Below are 24,607 nucleotides of genomic sequence, written 5' to 3'. Positions count from 1 at the left end.
ATAATCCGAAAATATAAACAACCAACAGACAAACAAAGAAACAGAGCAACACGTCAAAACTAACGAGGCAAGAGTCAGAGTGAGTCAGGGAAGGCTAAGGAATATAGGTGAGTTTTGAGTTTAGATTTAAAAGACAGATTTGATGGACGTGGGGATGCTGTTCCAGAGGTCAGGGGCTGTGACAGCAAAAGCACGCCCCTCCCCCCTAGACTTGAAATTGGACCTACGGGTGGTTAGGAGACCCTTATCAGCCGATCTGAGGGCCCTGACGTTGGTATAGCGGGTGAGGAGGTCTGCTAGGTAAAAGGGGGCCTTATACCATTAAGGGTTTTATAAACTAATAGGAGAACCTTGAATTATATCCTGTAGCGCACCGGGAGCCAGTGAAGGGAGGCAAGAACAGGAACTTTGAGGAACACCTTAGTAAAATCCATGCTGTGATTTGTTAAAAAAACTTAAAATCCATGCTGTGATTTGTTAAAATCCATGCTGTGACATGCTGTGATTTGTTAAAATCCATGCTGTGATTTGTTAAAATCCATGCTGTGATTTGTTAAAATCCATGCTGTGACATGCTGTGATTTGTTAAAATCCATGCTGTGATTTGGTATCAAAACATTTGATATCTAAGGCGGCTGGGTGGCTCAGCGGACATTGCGCTCGTCACCAACGCAAGAGACACCAGGTTCGAATCCGGCTGTCGGCGTTGCCTCCGGCTTGGGCCGGCCGTCATACTAACTCAATTGGCAGAGTTAGCGGGTGGGAAGTCGATGGGTGGTAATATGGACGTTGTGGTCAGCGACTCCTACAGGTCGGTTGGGGGACGCCTGCACAGCAAAAGTCAGGAAAAATGGCGGGGGCAGTGTGAGCCTCCCACACGTTACACCTCGCCAAAATGAGAGTCCGCGCTGGCAGGTGAAAAGATGCCTCCACGTGTTTCGGAGGGGTCATGTGATGCAAGGCTTCTATCCTCACTACAGCCGACCAGTGGGAGGCATATGCGAGCAACGATCAGGGGAGGGGAGGGGAGAATTGGCACGAGAGGTAAAATTGGGATGGGGAGAAAAATCACAGAAAAGGGAGGAGAAAAAGTAGATACAAAAAAAATATATATATTTGATATCTGGAGATTTGCATTTTTCGGCAAATGGGCGATGAGCACTTCTTTTCTGAAAAGGGCCCGGAAACCCCCCTTATTTTCAACATACCATGCCATATATCCTCCCTGTGTGTGGTTGTAAAGTTTAATGAGGCGGTGAGGTCACATTAGTAACTTTATACAGCGAGGTCAAGTTTCAAAAGACGCTGTCACTACATTGAAACGGCTACTATGGAGACTTAACATCATCGCAGATGAATATACAGTTGGTCTCGTTGGAGCCGTGAGAATCTCAGCTTTTCCCGGTCAGACACAATTGTTTGCACAGTATATGCAGTGATATGCAAATATGCCATTTTTTAAATAGGAGAAAATAATACATTCGTATTACATTCAAAACAAACGGTTTTGCCCCAAAACTGCATGGGATTAACATGAACAGGGCGTGTGTGTAAGGGGAGAGTCTGGAGTGTCCATGGCGCTACTTTTCATGCAGATATCTTGAGGTGAGAGGTCAAGGGAGGTGAGAGGTCAAGAGAGGTGAAAATGGCCCTGCACGTTCTTTTTTTTATGGATATTCTTAGTATGGATATTTTACAAAATGCACATTTTCCTGTTCGTTTGGGCCGCGTGTTGCTTTTTAACAGCGGAGGAGTGCAAGAATGTGACAATTTGACCATGTGACCGCGGCAGCGCGAGAGAGCGGCAGTGCGGAAATAGGCTGTCTATTGCCATTCTCTAAGACAAACGCTAACCTTAACCAGCTCCTTAACAGCGCCTAAACTTAACCTTTCTAACCTTAACCAACTCCGAAACAATGCCTAACCTTAACCTTAACCTTAACCATGCCTAACCTTAACCTTAACCATAGAAAGAATATTGCCATTCTCTAAGACAAACGCTAACCTTAACCAGCTCCTTAACAGCGCCTAAACTTAACCTTTCTAACCTTAACCAACTCCGAAACAATGCCTAACCTTAACCTTAACCTTAACCATGCATTACCTTAACCGGCGAAAGAATACACGTTTAAAAAAATAAAAAATAAAAAATTGATGGGATTAGAACTTGAAACCAACGGACCGCAGGACCGCCGCGCTGCCAGGTGAGCTAAGCTTCGAATGAGAATCATGGCGGTTTACGGCTAAATAATGCCGCAAGCTCTGCCGCTCCGCTCTGCGGTTGCCGCGCCTGCCGCGGGGGCGTGTCGCAGCCAATCAGGGAAAACGCGGAAGCATTCGGCGCACTCCTTCGCTGTTAATAAGCAATAGGCGTTTGGGCCATTCATCCACATGTAAAACAACATACATTTTTTTAAATAGTACTTTTTTTTATCCATTTTTTTCTCTTTGTTTTCTATTTTTCTCCCATCCCAATTTCGTGTTTTCCAATTCTCCCCTCCCCTGTCTTGAACGTTGCTCGCATATGCCCCCCACTGGCCGGTTGTAGGGAGGATAGAAGCCTTTGCATCACGTGTCCCCTCCGATACACAAGGAGGCAGCCTGTCACATCTTTTCACCTGCCAGCGCGGACTCTCATTTGGCGAGGTGTAACGTGTGGGAGGCTCACACTACCCCCGCTATTTCCTGTCTCTGCTGTGCAGGCGTCCCCCAACCGACCTGTAGGAGTCGCTGTCCACAACGTCCATATTACCACCCATCGACTTCCACCCGCTGACTCTGCCAATTGAGTTAGTATGACGGACGGCCCAAGCCGGAGGCAATGCTGACACCCGGATTCGAGACCGGAGTCTCTTGCGTTGGTGACGAGCGCAATCTCCGCTGCGCCACCCAGCCGCCTAAATGTAAATAGTACTGATAACATGCTGTACTAGTACTGATGACATTAGATTAGATTAGATTCACTTTATTGTCATTACACAGTACAAGACAGGATGTGACAATCAACAATTAGTTGCAATGAAACACAGTATATATAGAGTAATCTGTACAGTAAAGTGCAATGGCTAGCACAATGTGCAATGGTACTGTAAGACAAATCTACACAAGCTATGGGCTATATACACCGGATATACAGTGAGGTGCAGTGGGCTATGTAAACAGAATATGCGGAGTAGTGCAATGGTAAGCTCAGTGCAATGTACTACAGCTCTAAGCTATAGGGATATATGTACAGTAAATACAGTAGATATAGTAGATATATGTACAGTAGATATAGTAGGTATATGTACAGTAAATAAAGGCAGTAAAACACCATGATCTATGCCCAAACACAGTTGCAACTGGGTGGGCTAGGCAGATTGAGACAGAGTAGTGTTTTGATTCAGTAGTCTGACAGCTGAGGGGAAGAAGCTATTTGTGGTCCTGTTGGTTCTGCCTGGGAGGCTGTGTGTGGTAGCGTGCCCCAGAGCGAGTACCCCGCAGGCGGGTAGCGTGCCCCCCGAGCGAGTACCCCGCAGGCGGGTGAACAGTCCATGGTTGGGGTGAGAAGCGTCTGTTGTTGATGTTCCGTGCTCTCCCTGAGCACCGCTTCTCGTAGACTGATGAGATGGGGAGGAGTGTCTCTGTGTCCCTGTGTCTCTGTGTCTCTGTGTCCCTGTGTCCCTGTATCTCTGTGTCTCGGTGTCTCTGTGTCTCTGTGTCTCTGTGTCTCTGTGTCCCTCTGTCTCTGTGTCTCTGTGTCTCTGTGTCTCTGTGTCCCTGTGTCCCTGTGTCTCTGTGTCCCTGTGTCTCTGTGTCTCTGTGTCTCTGTGTCTCTGTGTCCCTGTGTCTCTGTGTCTCTGTGTCCCTGTGTCTCTGTGTCTCTGTGTCCCTGTGTCTCTGTGTCCCTGTGTCTCTGTGTCCCTGTGTCCCTGACAGAGATGTAGGAGCAATGCTTTGGTCACCAGGCCAGCAATTCCTTTTTAAACCGTTTTAAAAAGGAACACACCTTTAATATCACCTGTACCCATAGCCCCGTCCAAACTATAAACGGTCTTGTTCAAATGTATTTGATTTAAGAGGTATTGAGGTAAAGACGTGGGGTATGTGAGGGCACTGTGATTATTATTCAGGACGTAATACATACAACTCAGTGAACTGATGAAAAAAATAAAAGGAAAAGAAAGCATATATTGAGGTCTTTATGCCTTCCTAGGAACTTTCACTGGCGCCTTGATATATTACATTTTCATAATTTCACAGAGATATATTTAGTACTCCCTGGAATAGCACATACATACCATAATGACATCACGCATCTTAACTCTTTAACTCAATCGCTGTCAAATCAATTGAATTTCAGTTCAAGGCAGTTTATAGATTGTGGGATATGTGTGAGATTATTATTTGGCAGAGTGTCCCTTTACGTAAGTGAACCCACATGAACGCCTTGGACCTCCATCCTCTTTACGTCTGGGGCGACAGTGGCTCAGGAGGTAGAGCAGGTCGTCTTTATTTACCTTTATTTACTGTACATATATCTACTATATCTACTGTATTTACTGTAAATATATATCCCTATAGCTTAGCGCTGTAATACATTGCACTGAGCTTACATGTACCATTGCACTACTCCGCATAGTCTGTTTACATATATCCTGTGTATATACTACTAGGGCTGACCCCGATTAGTCGAATAGTCGACTAATCAATCGAAAGGAGCCGTAGTCGACTGCCACCCTCTTAGTCGAATGAAAAAAACTATTTGTATCATTCTTTCTAAAAGCAAAGAGGCCTAGAAGCGTGGCTAACGCTAATGGCGCGCATACCAGAGAGGCTAACTGCCTAAGAAAACGGGCACAGAGGCACTGAAAGAGGATTTCACCCGTCTAATGAACACTAGTGACTAGACAAATATCAAGATGTATCCATCAGTGGACCAATTGCATGCTTTCGCAGAGGACAAGAAGCCTTTAGTCGACTCCTTCAGACATTAAAGCGTGGCTAACGCTAATGGCGCGCATACCAGAGAGGCTGACTGCCTAAGAAAACGGGCACAGAGGCACTGAAAGAGGATTTCACCCGTCTAATGAACACTAGTGACTAGACAAATATCAAGATGTATCCATCAGTGGACCAATTGCATGCTTTCGCAGAGGACAAGAAGCCTTTAGTCGACTCCTTCAGACATTAAGCACCCCACAGCCCAAATGGAATGATAAAAAATAATTATAATAAAAATAAATTATAATTTATTTTTTTATCATATTTATTTTTCTCATCAGCACATTTTGGCCAATCAAAGTCGACTATACAAATCCTTAGTCGGGGACAGCCCTACTACCTACTATGCTAATATGTCTATACTACTATGCTAATATGTCTATTACTACCTACCTACTAGGGCTGTCCCCGACTAAGGATTTGGTTGGTCGACTAGGATTGGCCAAAATTTGCCGTTAGTATATATACTATATACTATATAAAAATAAAGTATAATATTTAAAAAAATAAAATAAAATTGTATCATTCCATTTGGGCTGTGGGGTGCTTAATGTCTGAAGGAGTCGACTGAAGGCTTCTTGTCCTCTGCAAAAGCATGCAATTGGTCCACTGATGGATACATCTTGATATTTGTCTAGTCTAGTCGTGTGTTCATTAGATGGGTGAAATCCTCTTTCAGTGCCTCTGTGCCTGTTTTCGTAGGCAGTTAGCCTCTGGTATGCGTGCAATTAGCGTTAGCCACGCTTCTAGGCCTCTTTTCTTTTGGAAAAAATAATTAAAAAAATAAAAAAAAGAAAAAAGAAATATATATATATATTTTTTTTTAATATATTCGACTAAGAGGTTGGCCAGTCGACTACGGCTCCTTTCGACCGATTAGTCGACTAATCGATTAATAGGGGTCAGCCCTACTACCTACTATGCTAATATGTCTATACTATTACTTCCCTGACTGTTCCCCTACTGGACCTACTGTATTTGTTACTTGTTACCCGTTGGTTGTATGTCCTGTGTTTTCATACTGTTTCTTATTCCCTGTGGTTCTTTGTTTCTCTGTTCATTTGTTTTGCTCATTGTCAGCGTCGTTGAGTTCTTGAAAAGCGCTATACAAATAAAATGTATTATTATTATACTATGCTAATATATATATACTACTACGCTAATATGTATATACTACTATGCTAATATAGATCTATATTACTACCTAGTAGTACCTACTATGCTAATATGTATACTACTATGCTAAATATGTCTATATTACTACCTACTATGCTAATATGTCTATAATACTATGCTAATATGTCTATACTACTACCTACCTACTATGCTAATATGTCTATAATACTATGCTAATATGTCTATAATACTATGCTAATACTATGCTAATATGTCTATAATACTATGCTAATATGTCTATAATACTATGCTAATATGTCTATAATACTATGCTAATATGCTAATATGTCTATAATACTATGCTAATATGTCTATAATACTATGCTAATATGTCTATAATACTATGCTAATATGTCTATAATACTATGCTAATATGTCTATAATATTAGGCTAATATGTCTATAATACTATGCTAATATTATCTATACTACTATGCACTCAAGACTGTAGTACTCAAGTTCAACACTGTTTGACGAACAATGCGACTGACCCTTAGCTGCCAGAGTTGTGCCCTTCCTGCTGACTTGTCGTACAGAACTTGTAAGTGGTTTTGGGTAAAAAGTCTAAATGACTAAATAATAATAATAATAATAATAATAATAACTTAAATGTATATAGCGCCTTTCAGGAGACCCAAGGCGCTTAACAGGAGGGGGCAGCTAAGGGAGGAGAACGGGGAACAACGTAACAACAAAATAATAATCAAAAGGAAAGAAAGAAAGAAAGAAAGAAAGAAAGAAAGAAAGAAAGAAAGAAAGAAAGAAAGAAAGAAAGAAAGAAAGAAAGAAAGAAAGAAAGAAAGAAAGAAAGAAAGAAAGAAAGAAAACGAAAAAAGGAAATCAGGCAGAGTCATTTATAAATTCGGTGAAGAGGTGGGTTTTGAGTTGGGAATGTCTAAATATAAAGTGCAGTCCATTTATGGTCCGTTTGTGTCCGTTCTCCTTCCTCCTCTCCAGAGAGGGCGAAGACACAGTGTCAGACCCACAGGGACGGCCTCCAGGGCCCCCGGGGGCCCCGCCCCCCTCCCCTCGGCCAGTTCGTCCCCCGGTGCGACGACCAGGGCGCCTACCAGCCCATGCAGTGCCACGGCAGCACCGGGCACTGCTGGTGTGTGGACCGCAGCGGGCAGGAGATCCCCGGCACGCGCTCCGGGCCGGGAGCCGGCAGCCCCATGTGTGAGTGACTCCTGACAGAGAGAGAGGCTTGCGTTTTATAAGTGATATATACCCTGTTATGTGTGTGTGTGTGTGTGTGTGTGTGTGTGTGTGTGTGTGTGTGTGTGTGTGTGTGTGTGTGTGTGTGTGTGTGTGTGTGTGTGTGCAATTCAGCTTTATTCTGTTTTATATGTGTATCTTTGTTAAAATGTGTATATTGTGATGATGAGTTGTATTTTATGTAGGCCTATTTGATGTATGTTATGTGTGATAACCTTTTTTTTATCACTTTAGGTTGAGGCCCTTTTTAACTACAGATTAACATTCTGGCGTATTTACATTTTTTTTTTTTTGATCCACTTTTTCTCCCATTTTTCCATATTTTCTCCCATCCCAATTTCGTATCATCCAATTCAACCCTCCCCTGTCACGAACGCTGTTTCTTGCCTCCCACAAGCCGGCTGTAATGTGGACTAAGTCATACATAGCACAAGTCCCCTCCGGTACTTGAGGTAACAGCAGTCGCATCTTTTCACCTGCGCAGCTCGACCTCTCAGTGTCGAGGAGTAACGCGTGGGAGGCTCACGCTGCCCCCGACACTTCCTGATTTTACTGCGCAGGCGCACCAACCGACTTGTAGGAGTCGCTTGTTCACAACGTTCGATCCCCACCCTTCAGTTTTTCCCTCCCCGTAATACGGCCAATGTGTATTACTGCGGACGACCAGCCAAACTGAAAAACAATGTGGAGAGCTGGATTCGAACACGCGAATCCTAGCGTCTCCACACTGGTGGCGAGTGACTTGTCCACTACACCACCTAGCCGCCTGCGTATTTACATTTTTAATGTTGATTAATATGCACTGTCCCTTTTGCAAATAAACTTAAACTTAAACTTAAACTTATATATATAATATAATAATAATAATAATAATAATAATAATAATAATAATAATAATAATAATAATAATAATAATAATAATAATAATAATAATAATAATAATAATAATAATAATAACAATAATAATAATAATAATAATAATAATAATAATAATAATAATAATAATAATAATAATAATAATAATAATAATAATAATAATAAACGTTATTTGTATAGCACCTTTCATACAGAAACTGCAGCTCAAAGTGCTTCACAACTGAAAAAAAGACAGGCATAAAAATAGCACATAAAGTGCAGACATATAAAATCACAGTTTTTCACATTAGGATCCAACATCCCAACAAGCCACCTTGTTTATGGTTTGATTCGGTTTTAAATTGACAATAATAAAAAGAGTAAGATAAAATAGACAGAGTAAAATAGTGCAATAGTGCAGTGCAATAAAATAGTAGAATAGAATAGACATAAAATGAGCACATATAGTGCAGACATGTAAAAAAAAATCTTTTACAGTGCAATAAAATAGTTCTGGATTTACTGTTCAACATTTCAAAGTCGTCGGTACGGTACGGTAAACACTGAAACTTGTTCGGTTCGGTACGGATACGTGTACCTTTACACCCCTAATATATATTAGTGGTGGGGCTCGATTATAATTTTTAATCAAATAAATTCAAGACTTTATAGTTAATTCATCTAAATGAATCACATTTTTAACGCATATCAGTATTTGATGCGAAAAGCAACATTTTTCAATTCAAATGGATTTTGGTATACGAGTGAATCAATGAATATACATTATACATTATGTTTAAGCAGCAAAATCTTGTGTATTAGCAGAACAGTCAGATCAAGGAAATTTTTTACAAAGTGCAGCAATTTTAGGAATAATATATATATATATAGCGCAAAGGACCTTTTCTCTTTTGAATGGTAACATTCCGAAGTTTCTTACACAATATAAAGAAAAATCACTTTGAGTGCTAATGAAATAGAGTAACAGAGGTTTGAACACACTGAAGTAAAAGTTGTGTGTACTCACATTTCTGTTTAGTGTTTTGTGCGTTGAGTTGTCCTGCTGTCGCCGTAACACGTGTGGTCGCCGTATCGTGATATTGTCGGATGTTTTCCACCATCGCCACCAAGACAACATTTCGGTGCACTTCTTGTATTTTTGGCGAATTAAGTGATTCTAATTCTGATCCCGCGTGTGTTAGGTATCGACCAGGGAGGGGTCGGACCACCCGTGCGACCCACACCCAACCCGGAAGTCCACCCCCTGCCCCCAGGGACCCACCTGCTGTTTGCCCAGAGCGGCAGGATAGAGTATGTCCCGCTGGAGGGATATGACATGAAGAAGGATGACGCCAAGGTGGTCCTCCATCTCCCTGTAAGTTTCTCAAAACATTCCGTCCCTGCAACTTATCATGTATCCCAGCAACACTCCCTGCTGTTTCCCAACAACACTAACTACTGTATCCCAACAACACTAACTACTGTATCCCAACAACACTAACTACTGTATCCTAACAACTAGGGATGTTCGATATTGGCTTTTTTACCGATATCCAATATACCGATATTGTCCAACTCTTCATTTCCGATACCGATATCAACCGATACCGATATAGGCGGGGTTTCCCCCCCAAAAAAACAGAATAATTTCAGGTAATTAACATTACTGTACATATCTCGTGGAATTAACACAACATTATACTTTTCACAATAAATAAAATAAGAATTTGTTCTTACTTGCTTGCCTGGGTAAATAAAGGTTAAATAAATGTAAAAAAAAAATATATATATATATATTTAAAACCGATACAGATCATTTCCGATATTACATTTTAATGCCAATATCGGACATCCCTACTAACAACACTCTCTACTGTATTCCAACAACACTCCCTACTCCGGTGTGTTGAGTTGTCCTGTTGTCACCGTACCATGTGTGGTCGCTGTACCGTGATGTTGTTGGATGATTTCCACCATCGTCACAGAGACAAATTTTGTTGCACGAATTAAGTGATTCTAATTCTGATCCCGCGTGTGTGTGTGTGTCCCTGCAACTCATCATGTGGCGAGGGAATTCCAGTGCCCAGTCAATGCTTCCCACTGATTCTTTAAGTTATTTGCGTTGGTGTGTGCGGAGAGACTGGTGTGTGTGCGTGAGACTGATATAACATAAAGATGTTGTTCGAAACAAACTGTACGCCTTTCTGTCACTTTGGGATCCGTTTGCGGTGGGTCTGACGGATACTGTGCAGATATATCTATGGGGAACACTAAAGTTTTAGAGGACTTATGCAGGTTTATGTTATGAGGCTGAACATCCTGTCTGTGGTTTCAACATGTTGAGACTTCTCAGAAGTGGTTGTAATGACTTGGAAGTTACAGCTTGTGTACCATGTTTTCATTCAGTGCCCAAATGTCATGAGCGATTTAAACAAGCCTCTCTGTTCCTTTATGACAGCTTTTTCTGTTTAGACTGGAAGTTGTGGCATATTATCTATCTCAAGTACTATATACTGTATCTCAAGTACTATACTGTATACTGTCTCAAGTACTACTGTATTTATCTCAATTACTATATACTGCATCGCACGTACTATATAATGTATCTATCTCCAGTACTATCTATATTTAGCTCAAGTACTATATACTGTATATATCTCAAATACACTATAGTGTATCTATCTCCAGTATTATATACTGTATCTATATCAAGTACTACTGTATATACTCTATCTATGTCAAGTACTATGTACTGTATCCATCTCAAGTACTATATACTGTATATACTGTATCTCAAGTAATATATACTCTATCTCAAGTACTATATACTGTATCTATGTCAAGTACTATATATATACTATATCTATCTCAAGTACTATATACTGTATCTATCTCAAGTACTATATACTGTATCTATGTCAATTACTATATACTATATATATCTCAAGTACTATCCTGTATCTATCTCAAGTACTATATGCTATAATAGTCAAGTACTATATACTGTACACTATCAGGTTTATGAGGCTGGCATGTGGTTTCAACATGTTGACTTCTCAGAAGTGGTTGTAATGACTTGGAAGTTACAGCTTGTGTCCATGTTTTCATTCGGTGCCAAAAGGTCATGAGCGATTTAAACAAGCCTCTCTGTTTCTTTATGACAGCTTTTTCTGTTTAGACTGGAAGTTGTGGCATATTAATCCCAGATGCCGGTGGTTTATCAGGTATATTCTACTCTCTCTCTCTCTCCTCGTGGCCTGGTCCAGTTGATTCATTTAGGATCCCATCTATCCACCCTGTGTTTTACTCCTCAGGACCTAAATATTGCTGCCAAACTCCTTTAATTAAAGAAGGTTTGCGTGCAACAGTGTTTCCCATACAGAGATTTATTTGTGGCGGCCATCGAAATATATCAACCAGGCCCACCGTCAGAATGTGTCCAGACTGACAAAATAACACATTTATAATGTCTCTGGTGTGGACTGCACAGTCATGCCTGCCCCAGCAGTGCTCTGCACCATGTCTCTATGGATCATACTATCTACCCTGCGCTGCTCTGGGGAGACTTGCCTTTAATTAGAGCCACATGGTGGACTTTCACGCTAATTGCTAACATCAGCTCAGTGCGATTGGAATTACAAACTGGCCTTTCTTGTTAACGCAGATTCCTATACCAGCTGGCCTGAGGTCTGCCGGAGGGGGGGGGGGGGGTTGCCGGTCTCAGTGTGTGGTTCGAGGGGCTGTGTTTGTTTACTGATTTATGTCTAGACACCGGGCATAGGAAAACACATGCAGCCCCCCATCTGTGTCGAGCGTTCCTTTACCCCCAGAACACTCTTCCCGGAGCAAAACTGCAAACTTCACGGGGTTTGTTTGGTATTTTTTTGGTTGGAGCTTCTATCCCCAGGCCATCAGGATGCTCAACGACAATAACACTATGTAACAAACCATCAGATACACTCACAGCACACACCTCCACACGTACACACTCACTTTAAACAACTCACTGTAGCACCCACTTTAGACACTTTAACACACTTTATATTTATTGGTAAAGAGATTTGCACTACAAGTCATACCTCATTGCACCCCGCGCTTTCACATATAGTTTTGGTGGACTCTGTGCGGTTCGGGGGGTGAAGTTGCAACATTGTTGCATTCTTCATTTGGTTCGTCTGCATTCACATTGCAATTTGTCAAGCGCACCAAACTATCTGAACAATGTCACGTGGTCGAAAAGGGCGCTCGTCTATTGGACACAATAGAGTGGAAATGTGTGTGTGTGACTGTGACTGCGAGCCCTAACGTGTGTGTGTGTGCGCGCGCGCATGTGTGTGTGTGTATGTGTGACTGCGAGCCCTGTCTGACTCCAGATCAGCGGATACACATATTGAGAGGATGTCTCTCTTTTCGAAGCAAAAAAAAAACATGGTCTAAAAGCCCCTCCCTACAGTAAACGTAGCAACCCGCCTCTTGTCCACAACACACATTGCTCTGCTCGTGACGCTACCTCATATCGCAGATCTGATTGGTTAGGTAGTAATTTAGCGCTCTGCTCGTGAGAGTCGTGACTCACCTCCTATATTTGGTCCGCGTTTGGTCCGATGAAGCGAACCGAGACCTACGTTTTCAGGCGGACCAGAGTTCGCGTGTTTGGTCGGCACCAGAGGTCGACTGAGCATTCACACCACCCCAAAAAAAGCGGACTATTCGAGAAAACGAACTCTGGTCCGATAGTCCGGACCAAACAGCTCTGGTGTGAAAGCACCCTAAGTTGTACCCCATCTAGGGATGTCCGATATTATCGGCCGACCGATATTATCGGCCGATATCGGCAGTAAAATGTGATATCGGAAAATATCGGTATCGGTTTAAAAAAAGAAAAAAACAATAACAATATTTGTTATATATATATCCAGTGAAATTATTAGTTACCTGAAATTATTCAGTTTTTTTGGGGGGGGGGGGGGAACCCTGCATATATTGGTATCGGTTGATATCGGTTGATATCGGTATCGGAAATTAAGAGTTGGACAATATCGGAATATCGGTATCGGTAAAAAAGCCAATATCGAGCATCCCTAACCCCATCCCATTTCTACATTGTACTGTATACTGTATTGTATTGAAACTCAGTAACTTTTTTTTCCTACTCTTCTGTATTGTATATTGTATATTATGTATATTGATGAACACTTTTGTTTACACTCTGTTTACATACTTTTGACGTTCTATTTTATACGTTATCTTATTTTTATTTTTATCTAGCACACTCTCAGGAGCAAAAACGGAAACGGAAAAAGGCATTTCATATAAAAGTATTCTGTATATTTTTTTTTGTATAACAACTAATAAAGAAACTTGAACGTGAAACTTGAAACTTTTTGTTTGACACCTCTCTCCGCAGGAGAAGGTGATCATCGGCTTGGCCTACGACTGCGTGGAGAAGATGGTGTACTGGACCGACATCACGACGCCGGCCATCAGCAGGGCCAGCCTGCAGGGAGGAGAGCCCGTCTCCATCATCAAAACAGGTCGGGGATCAGTTGGGGGGTCTTTTTTTACCCATCATTCCAGGACTGGTGTTTAAAAAAAAAAGATTTTACTTTATTTACCCAGAGTAGGTTCTCTGAGCACGGATGCTCTTTTTCGGCTACGCCCTGCTTCACATTCACACAGTTCCATTCACACCTGGGAGCCGCCCAGTACAACCACAGTCTGCCACCTGGGAGCTGCCCAGTACAACCACAGTCTGACACCTGGGAGCTGCCCAGTACAACCACAGTCTGACACCTGGGAGCCTCCCAGTACAACCACAGTCTGACACCTGGGAGCCTCCCAGTACAACCACAGTCTTGACTCCGTTGGCCACTGAGCAACTCCACTGGAGCAGTTGGGGGTTAAGTGCCTTGCTCAAGGGCACTTCAGCGGTTGGTGTTGGGGGGATGGGAGAGGATGGGAGATGGATTCACTTCCCCGGCCCAGATTTTTCCTGCCGGTCCCGGGGATCGAACCTGCGACCTTCCGGTCACAAACCCGCTTCTCTAACCATTAGGCCACCGCTGCCCCCTGTGTGGTAATGCTGTTTGAAGTAGGGATGTGCATGACTCACCAAAATTATTTTACTGTTCTTAAGACAGAATATTCTAATATAAATAAAAATTATAAAAATAAATAAAAAAATAAAATAAAATTATAAATAAAAATCTATGAAAAAAGAAAGTATATTAAAAATATAGTTATTTTCAGTTTAAATCCAGTTAAAATGTTCAGTTTCAGTTCAATTCAGTTATTCTTTTTAAATGGATCATTAAAATCAAAGGGTATTGCACATAAATAGGCACTTCAGAATCTGAAGTTCAGATAATCCTTCAGAACGTTGATGGGCTCAGCTGACCGACAATAAATCTAAATGACACCATTCGCCATCGTAGCCCATAATAACAGCATTGCATTGGCCTATCAACCGGTTTTAATAAACAAACAGAAACAGTAGCATGTGCATCTTTTAGATCAATTAGGCTATGAAAATGAGACTGCCTCTAAATATACAAATTAATTAAATAAGAATGGTTTGCTTCACTTAAAAAAAAAATTTGACTCTGACATGAAAATCGAATGTGGAGACTATTTAGAATATTCGAAAACTCAAATATTCTAACTCATCCCTAGTTTGAAGTATCAATTTAGTCTGGAAAAGAACACAGCCTTGTTATAGACCTGGGGAGGGAGGTTCCACCTGTGATTCACCCCGCCCCCCCATAGGGAGATGTAGTCTGACGTCACTTTAGTTTCCCGTGAAGTCCACCCGTATAGGGATTTATCATTGGGAAAATGTATTATCGGCTATTGTAATAATTCTGCCTCGTGAACATTGCTTTCCATTTTATTTTATTTTTAAAATCTTTTATCCCCCTTTTTCCGTTAATTATTTATTAAAATACATAATTATTTTACGATTAATTGCGAATTGTTTCATGTTGAGCTATAGATTATGGATGAATACACACAGAAAGGTACACCATCCCAATGTTCATGCTTTATTTGTTTTAAACTAGACTATTTAGAAATGTGTCCATTGGAAAACATTACAATTTCAAGCGAGGTGGGCCGTGCCGGAAATAACAATGACGTAACCACTACACCTCCCTATAGACCTGGGGAGGGAGGTTCCACCTGTGATCCCCCCCCCCCCCCATTGTAACCACCCATTGAAGATCAAAACTATCAAAGGTATTACAGGCAAACTGTAGTGTGTGGGTTCATAATCTTTGAGGGGGGGGGCCGTCATCAAAGCAGGTTGGGATCAGACAGTGGGGTCGAAGGTCACTGCTCATCTCCCTCAGTGACTTTCATTCTCAGTCGTCTGTAAATGTAGTGATTGCTTCACACACAGGAAATAACTCACATTTTTCTGGTGCATTTTTCGGCATGTTTGTGTGTGTACGTGCGTGCGTACACACATGCATGCACACGAGTGTACACAAACACATCTGAGAGTGCACACGCACGTATGGTTGTGAGTGTTTATTGGCGTGCGCTGTGCTCTGTGCACATCCATCAGCGCTGGTGTGATTATGTTATTCTTGATGAATGAATGCATTCTTTGTACTTTGTCTGGAGCAGAGTATTAACCCTTTCACTACCACACTACAGAAGGTTAACCCTTTCACAACCACACTACAGACGGACGGTTAACCTTTCACTACCACACTACAGAAGGTTAACCCTTTCACTACCACACTGCAGAAGGTTAACCCTTTCACTGCCACACTGCAGAAGGTTAACCTTTCACCACCACTATAGAGTGTCTGGTCAGTAACATGGGTCTCTCAGTCCCTCCGCTCTGCAGTAAACACAAAATAAATTTTCTGGTATCCCGTTCCCACTTTATCCAATCAGGAGAGAGAAGTCACACTGCAAAATGGTTTGACAAAAAGAAGAAATAAAAACTAGTTTTAAGCAAATGTGTCCTTAAAACAAGTAAAATAATCTACCAGTGCAGTAAGCAAATGTGGCTTGGTAAGCTTTCTTGAAATAAGTAAATCTAGGGTTCTCTGTCCTGATTGTGAACAGACACTCTATATCAGTGATGGCTATTTACTGCAGAGCGGAGGGACTGGGAGACCCATGTTACTGACCAGACACTCTATATCAGTGATGGCTGTTTACTGCAGAGCGGAGGGACTGGGAGACCCATGTTACTGACCAGACACTCTATATCAGTGATGGCTGTTTACTGCAGAGCGGAGGGACTGGGAGACCCATGTTACTGACCAGACACTCTATATCAGTGATGGCTATTTACTGCAGAGCGGAGGGACTGGGAGACCCATGTTACTGACCAGACACTCTATATCAGTGATGGCTGTTTACTGCAGGGCAGGAGGGACTGGGAGACCCATGTTACTGACCAGACACTCTATATCAGTGATGGCTGTTTACTGCAGAGCAGGAGGGACTGGGAGACCCATGTTACTGACCAGACACTCTATATCAGTGATGGCTGTTTACTGCAGAGCAGGAGGGACTGGGAGACCCATGTTACTGACCAGACACTCTGTATCAGTGATGGCTGTTTACTACAGAGCTAAGACCCATGTTACTGACCAGACACTCTGCATCAGTGATGGCTGTCGGAATATAGAGCTATTTAACACTTATCTAAAATAAAATACCACTTAAGATAAATTAAGAAAAATAAACAACATTATGAATGGAAAATGGGGGACCCTGATGTAAACAAGACGAAAGTCTTTCTCTGGTCTGCGTCCCCCTTAACACTTGTGTGTATTGAGCCGTACTGTATTGTACCCATTCTGCAATCTGTTAAATAAAGTTTTCAACCGTTTCCCTCACACCCAGACCTGGAGAGCCCAGAGGGCATTGCCATCGACCACCTGGGCCGGCTCATGTTCTGGACCGACTCCATGAAGGACCGGATCGAAGTGGCCTCCCTGGACGGCTCCCAGCGCCGCGTCATCATAGATTCGGATCTGGTGAACCCTCGAGCCATCATCGTGGACGCCCCCAACGGGTGAGTAACGCTTTGTCTCTCGTCCCACCTAGGGTTGGGTACCGTTCACATTTGAACCGATACCCGGCGTGAATCGATACCCGTAGTACCCAACGGTACCTTTTTCGGTACTTTAGTCTCAAAAAGTTGTATCTACCTACCTCCGTTGTAAAAAATGAGTCCAAACTTTAAATAATTTATTATCATTATTATTTATTTAGAACAATTTGTTAATATATATATATAATATTGCAGCGAGCGTTGTCTGCATCTAGCTTTGTAAAGTGTAACAACAAAGTTTTCGGCTTGCCATTGCCCCGACTGCTTTGTTGTTGTTGAATCAAGTCAAATCCTAGGTAAGCGTGTATTGTGCGCGTGAACGTTGACGTGAACATGCGTCACACTGTATAGGTTTCGTGGTAAATGAAACGGCGACGTCATCGGACTTTATATATATGTAACGGAGGTACCGCAGTCTATCCACAGTCACGAGCTACAGTAAGTGAAGTGGCTGTGGACGTTAAGCGGTACTGCAAGTAAACTCACTCCCCAGAGGCATCCAGACCCAGTAGCAAGGAGTGAATTCACCTCTTGGTACAGTGGTCTGTGATGCCGCCCGCGGTGCATTGAGACCGGGGTTCAACTCCCACTCAGGGCGATCCCTTAACAGGGGTCGAATCGAAGAAAATACACAACGCAGTAAGATCACACCGGCTACATATATATATTTTTTTTTATGTGGCACCGGTGGATCGCACCTGAATCGGTACCCGGTAGTACCGACGTGATTCGGTCGATACCCTTAAAAGTACCGGTTTCTGTACCCATCCCTAGTTCCACCGTCGTGGCAGGAGCTTGTGGTTTACGAGCCTGACTGAGAAGAAGCACAGACGGTGACAGGGCTGCCTGATTGCTTTTACCAAACGGTTCGTGTTTCCACGTTCTCGTTTTGCGCTCTGATTGGCCACTGACGTTTCTGGTCATGTGACATGTGCGCCCAATCGTGTGACGGCAAGTTCTTTGGACGGTTAAGCTTAGGCGCTCTTTCGAAGTTGGTTAAGGTTAGAGTTTGTCTTAGAGCATGGCGATAGAATACCAGCCCTGATTCCAAACTCTAACCGTAACCAACTGCGAAAGAGTCGCCTAAGCTTAACCAGTGATAAACTAGGTGTTAGGTCGTTTGCAGGCTGTTCGACGCGGAAATGGGCTAAGACACTGCTCGTCATGCGATTGGGGCGCACATGTCACATGACCAGAAACGTGCGTGGCCAATCAGAGCGCAAAACGGGAACGCGGAAGGACAAGTTGCTTGTGGAAAGTATAGACGCGACAGGGCTACATCCTGCAGACTGTAGATAACTCCCAGCTCCCAGTCGATGACGCTTAGAGTTTCTTCTTTAACTCTTTTACACCCCAAATTAAGCCTATTTAATTCCGCCTGGACCTTTTTTTTTTGTATTTTGGGCTGTAAAATTGTCAAAGAATGTCCTAGGAAGGAGTAAGTGCTTTTGCCCTTTTTTCCTTTGTTACTTCATCTTTCAATATCTGGCAGTTATTTAAAGGAGAGTTTTTTTCTCTCTATCTTTATGCACGATTGCGCAATCGAGGGGTAACGTTTACAGTACGTGACTCGATTTGACTTGATTCTGACTCTGCGTTAGTTCATACAAGACAAGGAAGTCATTATTACACACGGCAATCGTTCCGATCAGCTGTTCGGGATGTGGTTGCACAAAGGCTCTGATCAGGACGTTCCCGTGGGAAGGGGATTTTTATTTGCAGCCAAATGCGTTGCAGGTTCGAATGGATTTGTACTGAGAGCATCTTGAGAGCAGAGCCTACACTGCCACAAATCACTCTTTGTCACTATAAATGGTTTAATTATCATGATGAGAGTGTTGAGGGCAGAGCCTACATTGCCACAAATCACTGTATTTGTCACTAGTATAAATGGTTTAATTATCATGACGATTGTTCCTGACTGAACTGACAATGAGGCTACATATTGTGGTTCTAACCCAAAACGGAGCGTGGGAATATGTCGGGTGCATAATCAATGACCAGGCACTGTTTTTGTATTTCTCAGACTTACATTATTAACCATCATTCCAGGACTGGTGTGGTCATTCAGATTCAGATTATTTTATTGTCACAGTTCTTGTACATTGTACATACATGTTTGTTCTTCCTGGCTCCTCAACCGTAGTAGATTTGTAAACATAATACACAACGTACGTATATTATCTATTTATTTATTTTGTACCCAGGGACAGACAGTGCACATGAATCAACATCTTCAGTTTCCACATCAATGCAAATGTGCCAGAATTAGCTAACAAGCTAGTTTTCATCTGTAGTCCCTGCCTACCATGCATGTATTTATGGTCTATCTATACAAACTATAACTATAAGCTATAACTATAAATATAAACTATAACTATAAACTAAACATAATACACAACCTATATTCTATCTATACAAACTGCTATGCTAACTGTATAAATAGCTATAGACTAGACTATAAACTAAACTAAACTAGGCTATAAACTAAAACTATAAACTAAACTATAGATGCTACTAATGATGTTTGAAGTATCAATTTAGTCTGAAAAATAACATGTCAGACCTTGTTATAGACCTGGGGAGTGAGGTTCCACTTGAGATCTCCCCCCATTGTAGCCACCTATTGAACATCAAAACGAGTCAAAAGTATTACAGTATTACAACTGTATTGTGTGGGTTCATAATCTTTGACAGGGGTATTATTTAATTGTCATACGATTACAACCAATAAAAGTAAACGTTTTAATTGAATCTTTGAGAAATTTGCCCTTTCCTGGAAAGATGTAGTACTTTTTCCCCCACATTCTTCTCAAATGTAAAAATGTTCTCATTTAATTATGCTCAACTCTGCTCCTGTCAAATGTCAGACCGATTGAATAAGTGGAACCATATAAACCTAGTAACGCCTCTGGTAGAATAAAGAAAACATAGGCAACAATAATGCACAGGGAACCAGGCGGTTAACCCTTTCACTACCACACTGCCAAAGGGTTAACCCTTTCACTGCGACAATACAGAAGGTTAACCCTTTCACTGCCACACAACAAATGGTTAACCCTTTCACAACCACACTACATAAGGTTAACCCTTTCACTACCACACTACAGATGGTTAACCCTTTCACTACCACACTACAGAAGATTAACCCTTAAAGTGTTAACCCTTTCACTGCAACAATACAGAAGGTTTACCCTTTCACTGCCACACGACAGAGGGTTAACCCTTTCACAACCACACTACAGAAGGTTAACCCTTTCACTACCACCCTACATGCGGTTAACCCTTTCACTACCACACTACAGAAGGTTAACCTTTTCACTACCACACTACCACAGGGTTAACCCTTTCATTGAGACAATACAAAGGGTTAACCCTTTCACAACCACACTACAGAAGGTTAACCCTTTCACTGTGACAATACAGAAGGTTAACCCTTTCACTGCCACACGACAAAGGGTTAACCCTTTCACAACCACACTACATAAGGTTAACCATTTCACTACCACACTACAGACGGTTAACCCTTTCACTGCCACACTACAGACGGTTAAGGCTCACGTCTCGCTCGACGCAGCGGAGCTTGTTATTATTCACACTCAGCAGCCACGCCGCTCACATGACAGAGAGAGAGAGAGAGAGAGAGAGAGAGAGAGAGAGAGAGAGAGAGAGATAGAGAGAGAGAGCGTCACAGGCAGCGCGGCGGCGGCGTCACTGATCTAATCATCTTATCCCTTCATCAGAAACCTCTACTGGGCCGACTGGAACCGAGACGCTCCCAAGATCGAGACGTCTCACATGGACGGCTCCAACCGGAGGGTGCTCGTCAAGGACGGCCTCGGTCTCCCCAACGGTCTGACCTATGACCCCCAGACCTCACTACTCTGTTGGGCAGATGCAGGTAAAGGACCGCACCGGTGTTTTTGACGTGTTGGGGCTCCGAGTCATTCTCGCCTCGATACAAAAGTCAAGGCGCTCTTCTTTTCTTTTCCCGTCACTGAAGGATTTGGTGGTTGTTTTCTGCCTGTTCACCGCTGCCGTGGTCTTCCGGTGTATCTGAAAATGTGTCTTAAACACCATATAAACGGAATAAAATAACCACGTTTGACAAAAATGCCACGCTAACATCCTATGTGTCATTTGTTTTGTGTGTGTGTTGTGTGTGTGTGTGTGTGTGTGTGTGTGTGTGTGTGTGTGTGTGTGTGTGTGTGTGTGTGTGTGTGTGTGTGCGTGTGTGTGCGTGTGCGTGTGTGTGTGTGTGTGTGTGCGTGTGTGTTCACATGAGCGTACACACTGATCGGGGTGTGAGAGTCACTTTGTCTGCCTGATTATCAACACAGAACAATTGGTGAGTTCATCATCACAGCTAGCTTAGGTCTATAGCCTACGTGACACAACAATGACAGATAAGGTGGAGAACCTCAAAACAGGCTAACGCACTTACCGGTACAGAGTATGATAGAAGTGAACCCTTTCAAATGTAAACGAGATCAACAGGGCTGCCTGATATGTGTCAGCAGATCAATCTAGTCATTGCCATGAGTGGCTGTGGATGTTTTTCAACCACTAAAAGTAGCTGAATGGTAGTAAAATAGTTACACTAATTCATCATCATCATCATCATCATCATCATCATCATCATCATTGATGATCATCATCATCATCATCATCATCATCATCATCATCATCATCATCATTTTTATTTATTTGTACATGGAATTATTACAGTACATATTAATATGCTCCACTGAATTCCATGGCCGAAAGGAACGGGAAGAAGAGAATTCTTATTTGTACCTGGCTGCCCCTACACACAATTTATACAGTACACTGATTGCAATGTTTACCAAACCAAACAAAATGTACATACTTATTTTGCAGAAATGGAAACATCAACACAATTAAATTAACATAAATAAATACATTTTGTGTATCTATCAGTTAAATTGCATATTTAGGTTCATTCATTTATACACACACACACATGTATCTATATACTATATAATTGTATTATTTTTATTTTATTATAATATAATATAACTAAATCATACTATTTATACTACACTATATTGGCATACAGTATTATACAATATTTTAATATATTATTATTCTATGTTACGCTGTTATATACTATATTACTATACTCCTACTAGCCTATACTGTAATGCTATGCTATATTATCCTGTTATGCTACAGTAAACTGCAATATTATACTAAACTGTGCTATACTGTCTATTTATCTTACTACTTCAAATAGCTACAGTAGCTGAGACTATTCATGAAATTTACTTTGACGTCAGGTTTCTTTTTAAGATGCATAGCAGCCGTGGATATTTCTTCCTGAAGTGATGCGTCACTCATGTTCATAACAGAGGCCTTTTCGCAGAATGTTCACAATGTCTATTTAATAGGGGTGTAACGGTGCACACTGAAGCGGTTCGGTTCTGTACGGATACGTGTACCTTTACACCCCTACTATTTAATAAATAATAATAATAATAATAATAAATTGTATTTGTAGTGCACTTTTCGTTCACTAGGATCCCAAAGTGATACAGGGTTAAAACAGTTCAAAGATATTAATAATTATTCATAATAGTAAAAATAAAATACAGAATAAAAAATCAAATAAAAATAGAACATAGTTAAAAACATAGTATAAACAGAAAATTAAAGATAAAAAAGAAAATCACATGAAAAAAAGAAAAAGCTAGCAATCAAAGGCCTTTTTTTCAGGCCTGCTTTAAAAGAGTCCAGGCTCTGTGGTGCCTCAGCTGGATGGGGAGGCTGTTCCACAGGCGTGGTGCAGCCGTGCAGAAGGCTCGGTCACCCATGGTGCAGAGCCTGGTACTGGGGACCTGAAGGGGCAGGCTACCTGCAGATCTGAGGGTACGGGTCCCCCATGGTGCAGAGCCTGGTACTGGGGACCTGAAGGAGCAGGCTACCTGCAGATCTGAGGGTACGGGTCCCCCATGGTGCAGAGCCTGGTACTGGGGTCCCGGAGGAGCAGGCTACCTGCAGATCTGAGGGTCCCCCAGGGTGCAGAGCCTGGTACTGGGGACCCGGAGGAGCAGGCTACCTGCAGATCTGAGGGTGCGGGTCCCCCATGGTGCAGAGCCTGGTACTGGGGACCTGAAGGAGCAGGCTACCTGCAGATCTGAGGGTGTGGGTCCCCCATGGTGCAGAGCCTGGTACTGGGGACCTGAAGGAGCAGGCTACCTGCAGATCTGAGGGTACAGGTCCCCCATGGTGCAGAGCCTGGTACTGGGGACCTGAAGGAGCAGGCTACCTGCAGATCTGAGGGTCCCCCATGGTGCAGAGCCTGGTACTGGGGACCTGAAGGAGCAGGCTACCTGCAGATCTGAGGGTCCCCCATGGTGCAGAGCCTGGTACTGGGGACCTGAAGGGGCAGGCTACCTGCAGGTCTGAGGGTCCCCCATGGTGCAGAGCCGGGTACTGGGGACCTGAAGGAGCAGGCTACCTGCAGATCTGAGGGTCCCCCATGGTGCAGAGCCTGGTACTGGGGACCTGAAGGGGCAGGCTACCTGCAGGTCTGAGGGTCCCCCATGGTGCAGAGCCTGGTACTGGGGGCCCGGAGGAGCAGGCTACCTGCAGATCTGAGGGTCCCCCAGGGTGCAGAGCCTGGTACTGGGGACCTGAAGGAGCAGGCTACCTGCGGATCTGAGGGTGCGAGTGGAGGATTGTGGAGTGATGAGTTCCTGTAGGTAGAGGGGTGCGTGTCCCTTTATGCAGTTATGGGTGAGCATCAGGATTTTGTAGTTGATCCGGGATGAGACGGGGAGCCAGTGTAGTGAGTGGAGGATGGGGGTTATGGGGGTTAAACTCACTTGAAGTGAATTCACCTCTTGGTACAGCAGGTCTATGCTGTCGCCCGCGGTGCGGCCGACCTGGGTTCGAAACCCCTTTGGGGCATCGACATTTTTAACACAACGCAGAGGAGTCAGATACGATCGGTCACATACGGATTCATTACGAGGGAGTTACACTGTACGTTCCGGGTAATTACACTGTACAATTCTGGCTTTATTATCAGAATCAGAAAGGTCCTTTATTGCCAAGTAGTTTACGCATACAAGGAATTTGATTTGGTCGTTAGTTACCACACTTTCTCATCGTCACCACTAGGGATGTCCCGATCCGATCACGTGATCAGGATCGGGGGCCTATCACGTGATTTTCAGAAGATCGGTTTTTTTTTGTTTTTTTTATTATTATATATTTTTTTATTCAACAAACATGACCATGTTCACGTCTTAAACTCATACTGAGGCCTTAGTTTTCG

The 24,607-nt window shown here is 42.7% G+C and overlaps 1 protein-coding gene across 2 annotated transcripts in view; it reads left to right on the top strand.

Moving 5' to 3' along the window:
* The window catches only part of nid1a (nidogen 1a), a 114,713-nt gene that overhangs the window by 72,267 nt on the left and 17,839 nt on the right, over positions 1-24,607 (top strand). For both annotated transcript variants that reach the window (XM_084322194.1, XM_084322195.1), the window contains 5 exons: positions 7,116-7,334; positions 9,431-9,603; positions 13,636-13,762; positions 17,094-17,265; positions 21,048-21,205. In XM_084322194.1, the coding sequence (XP_084178320.1) occupies positions 7,116-7,334; positions 9,431-9,603; positions 13,636-13,762; positions 17,094-17,265; positions 21,048-21,205 (849 nt within the window). The remainder of the gene's footprint in view (positions 1-7,115; positions 7,335-9,430; positions 9,604-13,635; positions 13,763-17,093; positions 17,266-21,047; positions 21,206-24,607) is intronic.

Source organism: Notolepis coatsorum (assembly GCF_963971535.1).
Source record: "Notolepis coatsorum genome assembly, chromosome: 9".
Classification (NCBI taxonomy): Eukaryota; Metazoa; Chordata; class Actinopteri; order Aulopiformes; family Paralepididae; genus Notolepis; species Notolepis coatsorum.
The sequence above is the reverse complement of the archived record's forward strand: the minus strand, read 5'-3'. Positions and strand labels throughout refer to the sequence as shown.